The sequence below is a fragment of the Cucurbita maxima genome, unplaced genomic scaffold, assembly GCF_002738345.1.
Source record: "Cucurbita maxima cultivar Rimu unplaced genomic scaffold, Cmax_1.0 Cma_Scf00021, whole genome shotgun sequence".
Taxonomy (NCBI): Eukaryota; Viridiplantae; Streptophyta; class Magnoliopsida; order Cucurbitales; family Cucurbitaceae; genus Cucurbita; species Cucurbita maxima.
Window position 1 is genome coordinate 30,698 of NW_019272037.1, and position 16,729 is coordinate 47,426.

Below are 16,729 nucleotides of genomic sequence, written 5' to 3' on the forward strand. Positions count from 1 at the left end.
TATTCTATTTGAACATACACTTGAATTTCAGATGTGTACCTTAAAATTATGAAATTAATTTTGTTTGTAATGACACTAATTATTTTAGATTTATTATATGTATGTATCCTTTCATATGACTTAGTTTTTTTGTTTTATTTATATAAATAAAAGTTGATCGTATAATTCTTTTATTCAAAGACATATATCTTATTCAACAAAATTATACTTGTATTAAGTTTTAAACCGTACATAAGGTTGATCGAGATTCATAACATTCATAACATAATATAAAAAAGATAGAAAATTAGAAAGACACATAGTGTTTGATAGGAAGTAAGAAGTCTAGCTGGGGACGTCAAAGAAGTTGACAAGGTTGTTCTTATTGTTGAGATCAGTGAACACAAGGGTGCCATAGGTTCGGCTACTAGTCCCCTCAAGAGCTGTCAATCGAAGGTTATAGTTGGTCCCAGCCACAATTTGCATTTCTCCACTAATTACTTTTTGGAAGTGGAGTTGAGTTTTTGCCTGTTTATTGTGTTCGTTCACTGCGAACTCACCTAAGCTTTGAATCTCGGGTTCATCTATGTTTTTTATTGGTTTGTAGCTGCCCGCCAAATCTAAACGTTGGGTTGCCACCGCGAGCAACGATAGCGATAGGACGTAGAGGAGAAGAGAAGCCACGAAGAAATGAGCCTTAGGCATGGTGAAAAAGTTTGAAGATGATGAAGAGTATTTGATGGGTTGTTGAAGGAGAAGGTTGGTGGGTATTTATAGGAATGGATAAATGCATGAATGGACCTATAGATCATAGGCTCCAACAATGGAAGATTAACCGACTAAACTCATTAACTTTGTTAACCAACATTTGTTAACTACCAGGACACTTCACTATAGCCTAGTAGTTGCACTCCCCTCACTATAGATATATTTCTGTCCATTTGATATAACCATGATTAGTAAGTCGATCCTTCATAGGTTGTTCATAACTAGAGCTGGGTCAATTTACCGTTTTACTCCTAAAGTTACTTCTTGTTTCTTATGTCTCATTGATTCTCTAATGAACAATTGGTTTATGGTCCTACCAATAAACCAAATCCCTCTCAGGCCAATGAGAGGGTGGGACCCCTTGATCCTTCATAGGTTGTTCATAACTAGAGCTGGGTCAATTTACCGTTTTACTCCTAAAGTTACTTCTTGTTTCTTATGTCTCATTGATTCTCTAATGAACAATTGGTTTATGGTCCTACCAATAAACCAAATCCCTCTCAGGCCAATGAGAGGGTGGGACCCCTTGTTCAAGACCTGGAGTGGAGTCAGTACTTAAGGAAACTACCTCTCTTCTATCCCTAAAAGTAGGTAGGAGCGAATTTCATCTTGCACCCCACGTCCCTCGCCATTCACCCAGTCTTACCCTTGAAATGGGAGGCCTATTGAGTCGGCGAACTCGAGCCACTCTCACCCTTGAAAATCTAAGGATAATTCCGAATAAACAGGAGTTGATGGTTAGCTCAGGATTAAGATCGAGTTACCTAGGTCATCAAATGAAAAGAAAACCACTCTCAATAGTAAACGACATTATAAAGTGAGAGTGATTTTCTTCATTGTCCGATCTTATGCAATACTCATTGCATAGGACGCCCCACTCACATGTCTCCGCATGTATAATTTAGTGATCACATTGTTTATGTCATATACAAATAGGGGCCGCATCCATAGTGTCCCCAGGATAAGGCACTCAGCCTTATCCCTATACTATAGATCATTTTGACTATATACTTGTACTTGATTCACTCTTATGTCTCTACATATAGTTCAAGTAATCATACTATAGCCAGAGTGTTCTTAGTTTATTGGATTTAGATTAATAATCGTAAAATTCACTTTATTAAAATAACAATCTTTATTGAATAAACATCAATAATAACTTTATTGAAAATAGAATGTGTTTTTGTTTACAAACTATGAGTTTTGGTACATAAAATCCAACAAGTCTAACACATGGACCCATGTAAAATTTAGAGAATTGAAATTGAAATTGATGTCATGGTTCATATAGGTTTACTTCGATACAAAGGACAAAATCGAACTTTCTTCTCAAGGATAAATTGATGACACCAGCCTACGCTAATCAGGTAAGTGACCTTACTATCGACATAGTTATATTTGATGTTAACACGTGCCCTGTGGTTCTGCACATGTCCTATATATTGATATTTGTGATTGTTTATGAATCGATATGATTAAGATATATGATATGTATATGTTATGATTTGTAAATGGTATGATAACACTTATGGTATGATGCGTTCGACAATAAGTTTGAAATAGGATACGAGAAGGATGCGATAAACGTAATGTAACGATATGATTACGATATGTCCTGAAACGATATGATTAGGTTATGTATAGAAAGTGATATGATTATGATAGTTGATAAGACGATATGTTTAGGATACGTCATAAAATGATATGGCTAGGATACGTTTGGGAAACGATATGACTAAGATATGTTCATTTAACAATATGATTTTGATATGTATAAGAACGATAAAACTACGACAAGTTTAGGAAACGATATGACTAGAATATACATATGGAACGAACAACACATATAGGTACAAATAAAGTTCGGATTGTTGGTATTTTACGGGAAATTGAAGATGATAGAGGACTTACACTTCAAAGTGAAGTCTTGACATGATAGCGGTTCGTTGAACATCATTGCAAATAGTGAATATTTTGTCTTGTATTGTTTGAATAATTTTCCAGTGGAGAATATTTTCTCTTGTATAGCTTGAATAACTTTATGTTAGGAAAGGATTGAATAGTACTCTTGAAATAGATTATGAAATTTCAATTATGAATGGAAGTTATGGTATTTAATGGGTCACCAGAATTTCATGTGTGTTTATTTAGTTAAAAAATGAGTTTTTGAATTAAATTTTATTAAAAAAAATGTGATTATAATAATTATAAATGAATAAATAACTTTATTATAGTACACATTAAAGCTATAAATGCTATAGCATTAAAAAAATGTCATTATAAGTTAATGATAGCACAATATTTGAAATTAATTTTATTTGCATTGAAATTAGTTGTTTAGATTCATTATATATCTTATTTAACTAAATTATACTTGTATTAGGTTTTAAACCATACATAAACAAATTTGATCGAGATTTCAAACCTTTATAACATAATATAAAAAAGATAGAGAATTAGAAACACATATAGTTATTTGATAAGAAGCAAGAAGTCTAGTTGGACGTCAAAGAAGTTGATTAGGTTGTTCTTGTTGTTGAGATCAGTGAACACAAGGGTGTCATAGGTTCGGCTATCAGTCCCCTCAAGAGTTGTCAATCGAAGGTCATAGTTAGTCCCGGCCACAATTTGCATTTCTCCACTAATCACTTTTTGGAAGTGGAGTTATGTTTTTGCCTGTTTGTTGTGTTCATTCACTGAGAACTCACCTAAGTTTTGAATATGTGACTCATCTATATTTTTTATTGGTTTGTAGCTGTCAACCAAACCTAAACGTTGGGTTGCCGCTGCGAGTGACGATAGCAATAGGACGTAGAGGAGAAGAGGAGTCACGAACAAAAGAACCTTAATCATGGCGATAAAGTTTGAAGATGATGAAGAGTATTTGATGGTTTGATGAAGGAGAAGGTTGGTACGTATTTATAAGAATGGATAAATGAGTTATTTATTGGTTACTTTTTTTTTTTTATGTTTAATACAGAAATAGATGGCTTTAAATGTTCAATGTTATGAGGTAATATTATTATCATGAAAAAAGCGTTATTTATTAAATGTATAATAAATTTGAAAATAACACGAAAAATAGCATTTTGAACATAATTTCAAAAATATTGTTAAAAAAAAAGATAAAAACAAAATTATTACCAAATCCGACCTTATTTCTTATTTTAGATAGGTTAAATAAAATTTTAGTCGTATACAAAATTTATTGACCTGTAACATTTGTATTTGACACCATTAATATCGACTGATTTGATTTTTCATTTAATTTTTACTTTAAATGTGATGAGAAATATAGTAATTAAGAAAAATTAAACTTTTGATTCTTAAGATGTTTTTCCATTTACTTTTTATTATTTAAGGCTAATTCGATAAGTATTGTTGTTATTTGTAAGATGATGTGTCTTAAATTTATTAATTTTGTATTTTTTAAGTTGGTTCATGTATTAGATTTCATGCGAACATTATAGTTAGAGGCCCACGAATATTAGACTCTATATAACCGTCTAAATTCACTACTAGCAAATATTGTCAACTCAAAGTTTTTAAAGTGGTATGTTAAGGAGAGATTTCCAACACTTGTACATAATGTTTTGTTCTTCCTATTTTCTTCTTCTCTCTTGATGTGGAATCTCTCAATTCACCCCTTTTGGGGTTAGCGTCATTCTCTTCTCTAATTGATGTGGGACCTCAACCCACCCTCTTTGGGGCCTAACATTCTGGTTGTTCTCTAATTGATGTGGGACCTCGCCCACCATTGATGTGGGACCTCGCCCACCCTTCTTGGGGCCTAGCATTCTGGCTGGCACACTGCCTGATGATGTCCATCCCTCTTTAAAGTTCTGCTTCCTCGCTCGCACATCACACAATGACTGGCTCTAATACTTTGAAATAGTCAAAACTCACTGATAGTAGATATTATCTTCAGTCTTGGAATATTTCAAATGAGTATTTCCACCTAAAATATTATCACAATACGCATTTTTATATATTGGATACCAAATAAAAAATTTAGAGATCTATTGGACAAAAGATTGTAAGTTTCAAGAATATTAGGCATTTTTATAAAGCTAACGATCTTATTGAATAAAAAAATTAAAAATTATATACCTACTATACATTTTTTAAAGCCCACTAACCAAATAAACAGGATTATGAAAGTTTAGAAAAATAACTTATAATTTTAATACATTTTTGTCCAAAGTTTTTCCAAAAACGAGCTTCCATACGAAACTCATTCAACATTTTATTTCCAAGCAATCTTATTCTTGAACATTTTATTTTAAAATTATACGATGCAAGGTGCGTCGTATAGTTTTTTTCATAATTGGATAATCAAGATTACAATGAATCAACATCAACATCCACCCTATTGCTATTTGAAGATCAAAGAAAGAACAAAACTGTTGCAAGATATAGAAAGTTGAAGATCATTACGCACTTAAAGCTCCAAAGTCTCCACAAATGCATCCTTTAGAAGAGGGTTGGAAGCTGCTACCCTTTGAGATGTTACGTCAAAATCCTTGCCAGAGCTGCCATTACAATCAATATCCATCAAAACCAAGTTTCTAAATTTCCTAAGCTAGAAAACAACTCGGTTACACGAACATTCGCCGATAGATAAATGCTTTTTTCTTTTGTATTTCAGTTACGAAATGGTTAGCTCATTAGAGTAGAGTCAAAAGAGTAACAGACTCGACTCGAGTTCTTGCTACTACTTACGGATCAAACACGAGCCCGCCAGCTTCTGTGACAATAACAGCACCGCCCGCGACATCCCTGAATGATTAATATAGTGTAAGTGTGATGTCTTAGATGAACAATGGACAGATAGTTTATATATCATACCAAGGACCTCCAAAACCAGTTTCAAAAAATAAATCAATCCTTCCACAGGCTACTCCACAGAGGTTCAGTGCACAAGAACCACTCATTCGGACTGATCTCACCTATAAGAAGAAGACATTGACATAAATGTGGAAATCACAGGATGTCATAGGGAACCGAGTTAAGGTCTCGTTATACCTTCAAAAGAAGACGATTAATTCGGTCTGTGGTAGCATCTACAGTCAACTTGTCACGTTTGGTTCCAACCTGTTCATCCATTAAGATCAACTTTTAATTTGGTCAAAAGTGTAAGATTGGCAAGTTGTAGAAAAAAACTATGGGTATGATTTAACATCAATGTTGGCAGGAAAGATGGTTCTCTTCATCACTGATAGAAGTATGTATTCACTAATATATATATATATATATATAAGAAATAAATAAAATCGCTATTCGACAAATGTGAGATCCCACATTGATTGGAGAGGGAACGAAGCATTCCTTATAAGGGTGTGAAAACCTCTCCTAGCAAACGCATTTTAAAACCGTGAGGCTGATGGTGATACGTAACGGGCCAAAACAGACAATATCTGCTAGCGGTGGGTTTGTCTATTACAAATGGTATCAGATCCAGACACCGGACGGGGTGCAAGCGAGGACGTTGGGTCCCCAAAGGGGTAGATTGTTAGATCACACATTGATTGGAGGGGAACGAAGCATTCCTTATAAGGATGTGGAAACCTCCCCTAGCAAACGCGTTTTAAAACCGTGAGGCTAACAGTGATACGTAACAGGCCAAAGCGGACAATATCTGCTAGTAGTGGGTTTAGACTGTTACAAATGGTATCAGTGCCAGACACCGGATGGTGTGCGAGCGAGGACATTGGGCCCCCAAGAGGATTGATTGTGAGATCTCACGTCGATTGGAGAAGGGAACAAAACATTCCTTATAAGGGTGTGGAAACCTCCCCTAGCAGACATGTTTTAAACTGTAAGGCTAACGACGATACGTAATGAGCCAAAGCAGACAATATTTGCTAGTGGGGGTTTGGGCTGTTACTATCAGAGCCAGACATCGGACGATATGCCAACGAGGACGTTGGACCTCCAAAAGAGGTGGATTGTGAGATCCCATATCGATTGCAGAGGGGAATGAAGCATTTCTTATAAAGGTGTGGAAACCTCTCCCTAGTAGACACATTATGGAACCCTAAAGCTGACGGCGTTACATAATAGGCTAAAGCGGATAATATCTGCTAGCGGTGGGCTTGAGCAAACTCATATCACCATTTGAAATTTGTTTTTCCCTACACTGTCTAAGAAAATCTTTCTACAATCTAAGGTGTTGGAACATGGTTTCAATATCCATCGTCATTGTAAAGTTATACTCAACTTACCTGCTACTTATAAGACAAAGTATGACCCGAAGATAATCCATAATAGAAAATCAAAATGCGTATCATGAAGACAATTGAGGGGAAACTTAACAGAAATGTAAATATAGAGACTTTTTCAGAATCTATTCAGAATGATGAACACAATTCAGCAAATCCTAGTTTATCCTCAACACAAGAACAGCAAGATAAAGAAGTGGCTGTGAGGCCCATAACACTCGAAAGGACTCATGGAATCCTTTTTAATAACATACCTCAGTTGCAAGAAGAGACTTCAACAATTCGTCTTGAGAGGATACTGTAAGATAAGAAATAGAAGCATTTGAGATAAACGAATATACAATTTCAAAATTTCAGAGGCGTTGAAGTGCCACATACTCACCTTTTATAGGCCTACCGTTAAGAGAGGCGCCTTTTCCACGAATTCCAGTAAAAAGCTAGAGACCATGAAAACAAACCAATACGATTGGCTTAGAAAGAAATGGATAAATAAAACATTGTAACAGGTCCCTAGAAGATGATAAATATATTTCACTTATTGTACCATAAAATGGTCGATTTGATCCTATCAAAGCCAACAGTACTCACATGCTTAACAGAACTTATCTGCAACGGTCCAAGCCTACCGCTAGCAAATATTGTCCTCTTTGAGTTTTCCCTTTCGGGCTTCCCCTCAAGGTTTTTAAAACGATCTGCTAGGGAGAGGTTTCTACACCCATATAAAGAATGTTTCATTCTCCTCCCCAATCGACGTGGGATGTCACACTCCACTTCCCTTCAGAGCCCAGCGTCCATGCTGGCACACCACCTCGTGTCCACCCCCCCTTTGGGGCTCAGCCTCCTCGCTAGCACATCGCCCCGTGTCTAGCTCTGATACCATTTGTAACGGCCCAAGCCTACCGTTAGCAGATAATGTCCTCTTTGAACTTTCCCTTTTGGACTTCCTCTCAAGGTTTTTTAAAACGCGTTTGCTAGGGAGAGGTTTTCACACCCTTATAAGAATGCTTTGTTCTCCTCCCCACCCGAGGTGGGATGTCACATGTCACTTGATCAAATGGTTATGAAAAACTGTGAACTGTGTCCCTATTTGGGAATATAAGAGTATCACAAAGCTGAATTTAGCCAAACAAGTGTAGCAACCTGGAGTCTGAACTAGCATCTAATATAACATCCTGTCACTGAAACTATGTGATTCTCACCTCTTCAATAATAGGATTGTAGACAACTCCAACTGTGGGAACCTTTCCAATGGTCAGACCAATAGAAACACACACAAAAGGGAACCTACAAATTGTTATGTTATGATATTAAGGTTAGCAAAAGCTATAGATAAATAAAGAAAAGGAACCTATATTGCAGGCATGGATGGGTACCCATGAACAAAGTTTGTTGTTCCATCAAGAGGATCAACGATCCACGTTGGTTCATCGGTTAACTCGGTATGCCCACAAGCAGCAGTTGTTTCTTCCCCAATAAACTGAGGTAGCCAGTTTGAAATAATTCAGGAGTTAGACGAAAGGTCTATGTTTTCTTCATTCAATAATGGGTAACTTAAAAATGAGTTAAAGAATTAGACCTTATGTGAGGGATAATGCTCCTTGAGATGATTAAAAATGAGATCTTCACAAGCCTTGTCAGTTTCAGTGACCAAATCAACCTGCAATCCATGTCAATATTAATAGACATGTAGTCATTTAGCAGAATTCACTCCAAAATGTTTCAATAAAATCATGCTCGTTCACATTGTAAATACTACAGCCATCTAAACACTAAAATTCAGCTTGACTTCTACCCCTTCCCCTGTTTACCATAATACCATTCAAATGTGTGAGATCCCACCTCGGTTGGTGAGGAGAACGAAGCATGCTTTATAAGGGTGTGAAAACCTCTTCCTAACATGTGAAAACCTCTTCCTAGCAGACGCGTTTTAAAAACCTTGAGGGGAAGCCCATAAGGAAAAACCCAAAGAGGACAATATCTGCTAGCGATAAGCTTGGACGGTTACAAATGGTATCAGAGCCAAACACCGAGTGATATGCCAGCGAGGAGACTGAGTCCCGAAGGGGGTGGACACGAAGCGGTGCGTCAGCAAGGACGTTGGGCCCCGAAGGGGGTGGATTGGGGGGGTCCCACATCGATTGGAGAAGGAAACAAGTGCCAGCGAGGACGCTAGGCCCCGAAAGAAGGTGGATTGTGAGATCTAGGCCCCGAAAGGGTGTGGATTGTGAGATTCCACATCGGTTGGGGAGGAGAACGAAGCACATTCTTTATAAGAGTGTGGAAACCTCTCTCTAGCATCCGCGTTTTAAAAACCTTGAAGGGAAGCCCAAAAGGAAAAGCTCAAATAGGACAATATCTACTAGCGGTGGGTTTGGACGGTTACAAATGGTATTAGAGCCAGACATCGGTCAATGTGCCAGCAAGGAAGCTGAACCTCAAAGGGGGTGTACACGAGGCAGTGTGCCAGCAAGGATGCTGGGCCTCGAAGGAGGGTGGATTGGGGGTACCACATCGATTGGAGAAGGGAACGAAGCATATTCTTTATAAGGGTGTGGAAACCTCTCCCTAGCAAACGCGCTTTAAAAACCTTAATGGAAAATCCAAAAGAGAAAGTCCAATCCTAAATAATATCGGCTAACGGTGGACTTATGATTTCAAACAAGATTTCAATAAATGAGAGAGTTCAATAAACAAACGATTTCCTCACAACTTCAATCAGTGTCAAAATCTAATCACCTGGCCTTTGTGTTCTACATGCTTTGTCTGATAGAACCCCTTGCGAATTATCTAAGAAACACCACAAAATCAAATAGGATTGAAGGGATCATCAGAAGAGATTGAATGAAGCAAATGAAATAGAACCCAAGAAAGAAGAAAAACCTCTCCAGCTCTCTTGGCAGCATCTACTGCAGTAGCAAGGTACTCCTCGAGACAGACTAAAAACAAAATCAATCAAACAACATTTCAATTTTACCCGTTTTCCGCCAGCAAACAAACAATTAAACGAGGGAGGAGTAATTAGAGCAAAATCGGAGAGAGTTCATACCATTTTCCGCCATCGCTTCAATTATCTTCCCAAGAAAGCTCGCTCGTGGAATGGAGAGAGCTGAAGGAATTGATGAAATGGAGACGATAGGATCAGAAACAAGTGATTTCGATCTAGAAGAAGATAGAAATCTGTGGAGGAGAAAACTGGCTGCTCAAAATTTTGAGAATAGTTTTTGAAAATATTTCAACATTTACATAATTTTAATTTTTTTTTTAATCCTTTATTTATTTCGTTTTCATTGAAACTCTAAATATTATTCGAGTAATCCAAGTGGACAGTACAAATTTTATCAAATTTTTTAATTAATTTTGAACTATTGGGATCATTAAGTTAAACAAAAAAATCATAATTTAACTTAAAATTAATTAGATAAAGGAAAAAAGAATTTTTAAAATTGGAATAAATTTCAGAAAGTACTTTTAAAAATTAAATGTAATTTCAGAGAATATTTTTATATTCGAAAAATAAAATGTGAAGGAAGATGGAATATGCGGGGGAGTATTGTAGAGGGTGTTTTAGAATATGCCCCAAAGATGCTCTTTTGGTCTCACCCAATTTTCCAAGTTTGCCTAATTGGATGATAGTGTATATTGGGTAATTTCTCTAACTCAATCCAACATAGTTCAACTACTTGTCACAATCGCATTTTGATGGCAACGAACTTGCGATTGTGCGGCACTCACTTCCCAGCAATAAGTGAGTTAAGTCTATTCGTTCTTGCGTCGCCGTAAATCCAACATAATTCAACTACTTTGTCACAATTGCACTTTAATGGTAGCGGACTTTGATTGTGCGGCACTCACTTTCCAGCAACAAGTGAGTTAAGTCTATTCGTTCTTGTATCGCCTACGGCCAAGTGATGTATGCTCGCGCCTCTAACCCCAGTTAAAGAAAAAAGTTTTAGAAAACAAGGGTAAAGAGATTTCGAAAAAGAGTTTTGAAACCAAGATTTAAGAAATTGAAATTGATGTTATATGAGAATGTAAGTAAAAGAGAAGAACAACAACTTACAGCATATAACTATCGGGTAAGGAGATCCAACATAGTTCAACTAATTAACACAGAAATTTTCCTTTCTTCACATATACACGTTCTCCTTGTTCGCACTTTTTTTTTTTTTTTTAAATCATGAGCTAAAATCATTCTTGAAAATTCAAACATGTAAATACTCTAAATAGAAAAAACGCATCACCTTGTATGAGATTTAATGTCAAAAGGTTACATTTATAATGACTCCAAAAATGTGTTCAGCTAAGATGATGAATTCTTGAAGAATGTTGTTAAACTTTGGGGTATCTTAAGAAGCATCGATAGTTATAAAACAGAGGAAGAATCCCTTACTATTCTCCTGCAACAAGAAGATCAACAACACAAGAACATAGAAAACAGAGGAAGAATCCATGGAGGATATTTGAATTGCAATAAAGGGGAAAATAACTCCGAAGGAATAATTATGAGATTATCAAATAACTCCAATTCACAATCTGATTAAAAAATTAAATAATACGTTCAATTGTTCAAATCAGCAGTTGGGTTGAACAACAAAATGAGTTCAGTTCCCATTTCTATCCATCAATGGCAGTTGCAATTGGTTACCTCGGCATTCTGTACTGTGGAGTACCAAAGTTCAAAAATTTTCTGCTTACACGTACCTCAACCAATCTCAATAAAACAACCAGAGCTAGCAGTCGGCAACCATGGAGTTCAAAATTATCAAAGCCCCGTCACCAGAGGTATCAAAAGAAAAGATTATGATTATAAGGCGAAAAACAAATGAAAGAAGAATCTCAATCTATCTAGTATCGGATGATATCCTGGAGGCAGTCGAAAAAGTGAGAGATCTTGATCTTTTGTGAGCCAGAATAGATTGCTTCTGCGCCTCCACCACGCTCACCTTGAGCAGCCATCTCGATTAACATGTACAGCTTCTTGATGGGCATCTGATGGCAGAGTAAATCCACATGTTTAAAAAGGGGTCATAATAAAATGCTGAATTCTTCAGGCTCATCACAGAATATATCAAAATTATTGCCAATTTTCAAAGATCGAGCACTTCAATTGGAATAATAAATATACCTATTCAATTACTTCCAATATTCAAATGAAATCCATTTTACATTCATTACCAGATTCATGAGAGTAATTCATTCAGCAATGCGGAGAGAATATGATGCTATTAGTTTTCTTTTTTGTTAAAAATTAACCAAACCAGATGATTTCGATCTCACAATAATCAAGGAGGGTTAATGGGAACAAGTCCCAGTTTTACTCAATAGCTGTATTCAATCTCCATTGGGCCATAAAGCTCAATACCATTTCTTAGGCCTAATACAATAACAATAACAATTCTATTATTTTATTTTGTTAATCATCTGTTTTTCCATTTCTAGAATATTTTTTAATTAAAAAAAAAACAAATAACTTGTTTATTGACTCTTCTTTTGTTCTATAATATCATTTTGTAAAAATGTGTTCAGTCCTAGTCCAAGTTTAAAAACAAAAAGTAGTAATTCAAGGAAAGTAAACACAAATTGTTAGGAAGCTATCTAATTTTCTAAAAACTAAAAATGAAGCTCACTTATTCTCGAGCAAAATAAAACCACAATTGGATCCCTAAACTCCTATTAATCTGGTGCAAATGATCATGTCAGCAGCCAATAAGGCCAAACTAAATACATCTATCATGTTTTGGTATTTAACAAAACTCAATAAAACATAACTGCAGAAAAAGGTTAAAGAGAGATGGAGAACATACATCACTGACAGCCTCCGCAGCAGCATCCACATCATTATCAGCAAAGACATTCAGTTGTTGCATCACCTGAGATACGATGAAACAGAAAGAGCACGGTATCCTTTCGGTTCAGTTATCCATAAAAAAATAATAAAAAAGTAAAACAGAGGGCATTACGAGTTCAATGCAAGTCTAAATAAGTTAATCCTGAAAAAAGAAATCTGCGATTTGGTAAGATAATATTACAATTTTCTAAACTTAAAAAACCAAGTATCCTTCAACTAATATTTCTCTGATAGGCGAACGCATGATGAGCAATTTTCAATCTTTTCTCAGCATAATTTTCTATGATTATAGGTAAGAAGTTTCTGAGATCAAAAGTAAACCAGGAAATAGCAATTCAAGCCACATGGTACAGGACCTTTATCATTTAATATCATACGAATATAACAAATGACTGCAGATCTGAAATGATACGAGAAGGATGGCAAGAGTACTCAATATTTACCTTCTTTGCATCATCTGTTTTCAATGTCGGAACATGATAGGTGACAGAGAAAGCATCACAAATACCAACAGAATCTAAAAAGCCCACTTCACTAGTTGTTCCAATTACCAGAAGCTTTTTACCCTGGATATGTAATTCAAATGATAAATAGATTAGTAACTATCAGTAAGATTGCTATGTTATAGAAGAGTGTTTCACCCAAAAAGAAAAAAAGTAATAGAAGAGTGCCATGGATGAAAAGCCAAAACATGAAAGCGATTAGTACATTTGTATTCACATGGAGTATAAACTTTACCTCCCAGCTTCAGGATATCTATATAAATCACTACCGTACACTAATGAGAATGAAACAGGTGTGAATTAAAAACTTCAGATTCACAAAATTGAAGAAACCTTGGGAGGAAGTCGTTTGAGAAGAACCATCAGTGCTTGAGACATCAAATTTGAAAAACGAGGACCAATGGCAACATATTCCAGTAGTCTGCAATAGGGCACCTTACTATCAGAAAGAGATTTGGCGAGGATACTAATAAGTTAATACCTAGGAGGAATTGTAGACGGATGATTGTCAGAATTACCAACAATTACCTTTCAATGTCATCGAGAATGATAATGCTCAATGGAGATTTGTATGCATCCTCAAAAACCTATCAAACAGCGACACATCATAAGTCCCTTCAAATAAATTTCACAGGCCATTAGCCAAAAACTCAACATAACTCACATATGACTTTCTGTAGACATAATTATCGAACAGAAAATTTTGATTCAATATAAGCCTTGTTAACAGTAAGGTGAGTGACAAGCTAGCAGTCATAGAAGCACTGACAAACCTTGACAATCTTAGCGCATTTTGTGCTCTCAAGAAGGCCAATCATAGACTCAGCTGATATCTAACCAACAAAAAAAGGGAGGGAAAAAAAGATGAACTGAAAACCAGGTAAAGAGACAGTACAGACGGATGTAAATGCATGAACAGGGAATAAAAATCTAAACACAAAATTGAAAAATAACTTACAATTTTGACATATGGAAACTCACTGTCGATACCAACAGTAGCTGCCATTGCAGTTTTGCCACTGTAGATGGGTGAGGTCTTAGCCATAACTAACAAATTAAACTGTGTAATAAAGGTTCTGCATTAAAGAAAGGAAAAATACTTGACGAAGCATACCTGCCACTAGGGCCTTCGAGAAGACAAGTAACAAGTGGACTTCCCTTGCTCACTTTAACTTGCTCTACAAGTAGCATTGCTCTTTCATAAATGTGCTTATGTCGTCCACCACATTCCACCATACCGTTAAGCCTACAATTGCAGTAACATAGTACACATTAAGGACTATTACTTAAATTTTAAGAAATCCAACAGGGTTTGAGTGTTCCAAATAACTAGAGAAACATATTAGATCAATACAAGAGGTTGTCATCCCTCCCACTCCAAATGAAAGAAGAAAGATACAAAACAAGTAATGGAATAAACTCTCCCTTATCAAATACAAAAACCATTAATTTAACTGCAACAAGCTGATATTAAAGTATCACAAAAAATATTCCTATTCAATCTGTTCATAATTCACTGGAATTTATGTCCTATCAATTACTTTTATAAACAAAGGGTTGAGATCTTCCCTAGCTATCAGAGGTGAGCATTCCTAAAACTTGAATGTGAACAGTAAATTCTTGATTGAGGGTTCTATCCAGGTCTCAGGTGACAGATTTGAAAAATCAATATCAATACAATTGTGCAGAAGTGTATTGCCAACAGAAGCCTAGGGTATTCAGAGTTTCTAGAATGATACACGGCACACACATGAAAAAATCAAGCATGACTAAATCATAATGAATACCATGTTACGTGAAAAAATCAACGTTTTTTTAGCTCACTATGAGGAGGTGATTATTTGAACCTCTGACTGGGTTTAAGGTATAATGTCATAACTAGTTGAGCTATGCTCAAGTTGATTACATAAGACAAGTTGATTACATAAGAATACCTAAGGCTTATAAAAAAAGGTTTTTGAAGTTCAACAACATATGAGGTGGAAAATTGAACATCCGACTTTTTAATCGATGATAGATGCTTTAATAGTTGATTTATGCTCAAGCTGAATCTGAAGCTTATAATTTTAAACTACAAATAGTGTTGTAGGTAAAACTGAATTGAGTTAACATCCAAATTTGCATTTTTTGTCCGAAATTCCTTTTCACTAATATAGTGCTGACCATATCATTGAATTGAGAGTGGTAAATTAGAAAAGGCTTTCATGTTCTCTTTCTCCATATTCATGCATTCAACTTTACAATTACAAAACACTAGAATAGTTTCTTCATCTTTCCTTTTATGCAATTTTTCTTTGAACTTCTCTATCAATTTAATATCTACTTGGTATTTCCAATAGATGGATACTTATGAGAGAAGTTGATAACAAAAAGACACCATTTTGGGAATTTGCAGTTCAAACTTCAGTTTCAATTTGCAGTTTGGGAATTTTTCTCTTCCTTTTGGGGATATTTATCCTTTAGATACTCCAAGTAGATCATGGGGCCTTGTCAATTCAGTGAATTTAAAGATAATAAATCAAGTTATGATGGAGGAAGGTTTTACTTTGTCATATGAGGATTTTGTGGCCAAATATGTCGAGTTGAGTTCTTTTCTTTTTCATGATTAGCTGCAAAAGTTGGATGGTCTTTTACTTCAGGATGACCTTGAGGTTATGCAACATTTATAGATAATGTATGGTTTCCTCCATCGTCTATTCAGGTTTCATCACTTCCAAACTTATATTTCATGTCTCAAAAATGAAAAATAGACTCATTGAAACCTACCCTCTCCATTATACTCAGAAGAAAGGCTGCTCAGGTATCCCTGAAAATTTAGAGATTAATTTAGACATTTTGGAAGAAGCTTGTGGTCAGTTCCTCATTTCCTCTCCAAAGTTACAGCAGCCCCCTTCACAATCTACTCACTCTTTCACTTCAAATGATCACTCCTCCATATTCAATTGTCACTTTAACCAACAGTATCATTAACTCTCCCACCACTAAGGACTCTCTCTCCTCTCCAATTGTTAATTATGTTGAATCTGATAAAGCATCTAATGTTAGTATGAGTAATGAGAAATCTGAAGCACATTTAATTAATATAGAGACTGATGAATTTTCTATCAAAGACTCTTGCACTTGCATTTGAAAGTTTCCTTTTTTTTTTTTTTTTCAGTTATTGATAAAAGGAACTCAATTGAAATTTTGCAATCAGCAACATCATTAGCAAAGAATCCTTCAATTCCTCCCAAATTTCATTCCTTAATTGAGGTTTGTGGATTACATACGAAAGAAATCACTCCTTAGTCACAACAAATTAACATCTAATTGTGTTTTATCCAGCTTTGGAGGCTGTTTTTTTTTTTTTTTTTTTTTTTTTTTTTTTTTTTTTTTTTTTTTTTTTTTTTTTTTTTTTTTTTTTTTTTTTT

The 16,729-nt window shown here is 35.5% G+C and overlaps 2 protein-coding genes across 5 annotated transcripts in view; both read right to left on the minus strand.

Annotated features, from left to right (window-relative positions):
• Positions 1 to 5,026: 5,026 nt before the first annotated feature.
• On the minus strand, positions 5,027 to 10,194 carry LOC111495495 (inositol monophosphatase 3-like). The gene is made up of 12 exons (XM_023145565.1): positions 10,015 to 10,194; positions 9,849 to 9,904; positions 9,705 to 9,755; positions 8,545 to 8,625; positions 8,342 to 8,445; positions 8,168 to 8,252; positions 7,351 to 7,405; positions 7,223 to 7,266; positions 5,773 to 5,841; positions 5,596 to 5,696; positions 5,470 to 5,526; positions 5,027 to 5,279 (listed from the first exon to the last, which is right to left on the minus strand). Exons 1-12 carry the CDS (start codon positions 10,025 to 10,027, stop codon positions 5,189 to 5,191), a joined length of 807 nt encoding a protein of 268 aa, XP_023001333.1. The 5' UTR covers positions 10,028 to 10,194; the 3' UTR covers positions 5,027 to 5,188.
• A 1,290-nt stretch (positions 10,195 to 11,484) lies between these two features.
• LOC111495493 (vesicle-fusing ATPase-like) overlaps positions 11,485 to 16,729 on the minus strand; it is a 13,033-nt gene continuing 7,788 nt past the window's right edge. For all 4 annotated transcript variants that reach the window (XM_023145559.1, XM_023145561.1, XM_023145560.1 and 1 more), the window contains 8 exons: positions 14,434 to 14,565; positions 14,278 to 14,338; positions 14,093 to 14,152; positions 13,848 to 13,906; positions 13,653 to 13,740; positions 13,260 to 13,382; positions 12,773 to 12,838; positions 11,485 to 11,957 (listed from right to left, as the gene is read on the minus strand). In XM_023145559.1, coding sequence (XP_023001327.1) covers positions 11,814 to 11,957; positions 12,773 to 12,838; positions 13,260 to 13,382; positions 13,653 to 13,740; positions 13,848 to 13,906; positions 14,093 to 14,152; positions 14,278 to 14,338; positions 14,434 to 14,565 — 733 coding nt within the window. In that variant the 3' untranslated portion in view covers positions 11,485 to 11,813. The remainder of the gene's footprint in view (positions 11,958 to 12,772; positions 12,839 to 13,259; positions 13,383 to 13,652; positions 13,741 to 13,847; positions 13,907 to 14,092; positions 14,153 to 14,277; positions 14,339 to 14,433; positions 14,566 to 16,729) is intronic.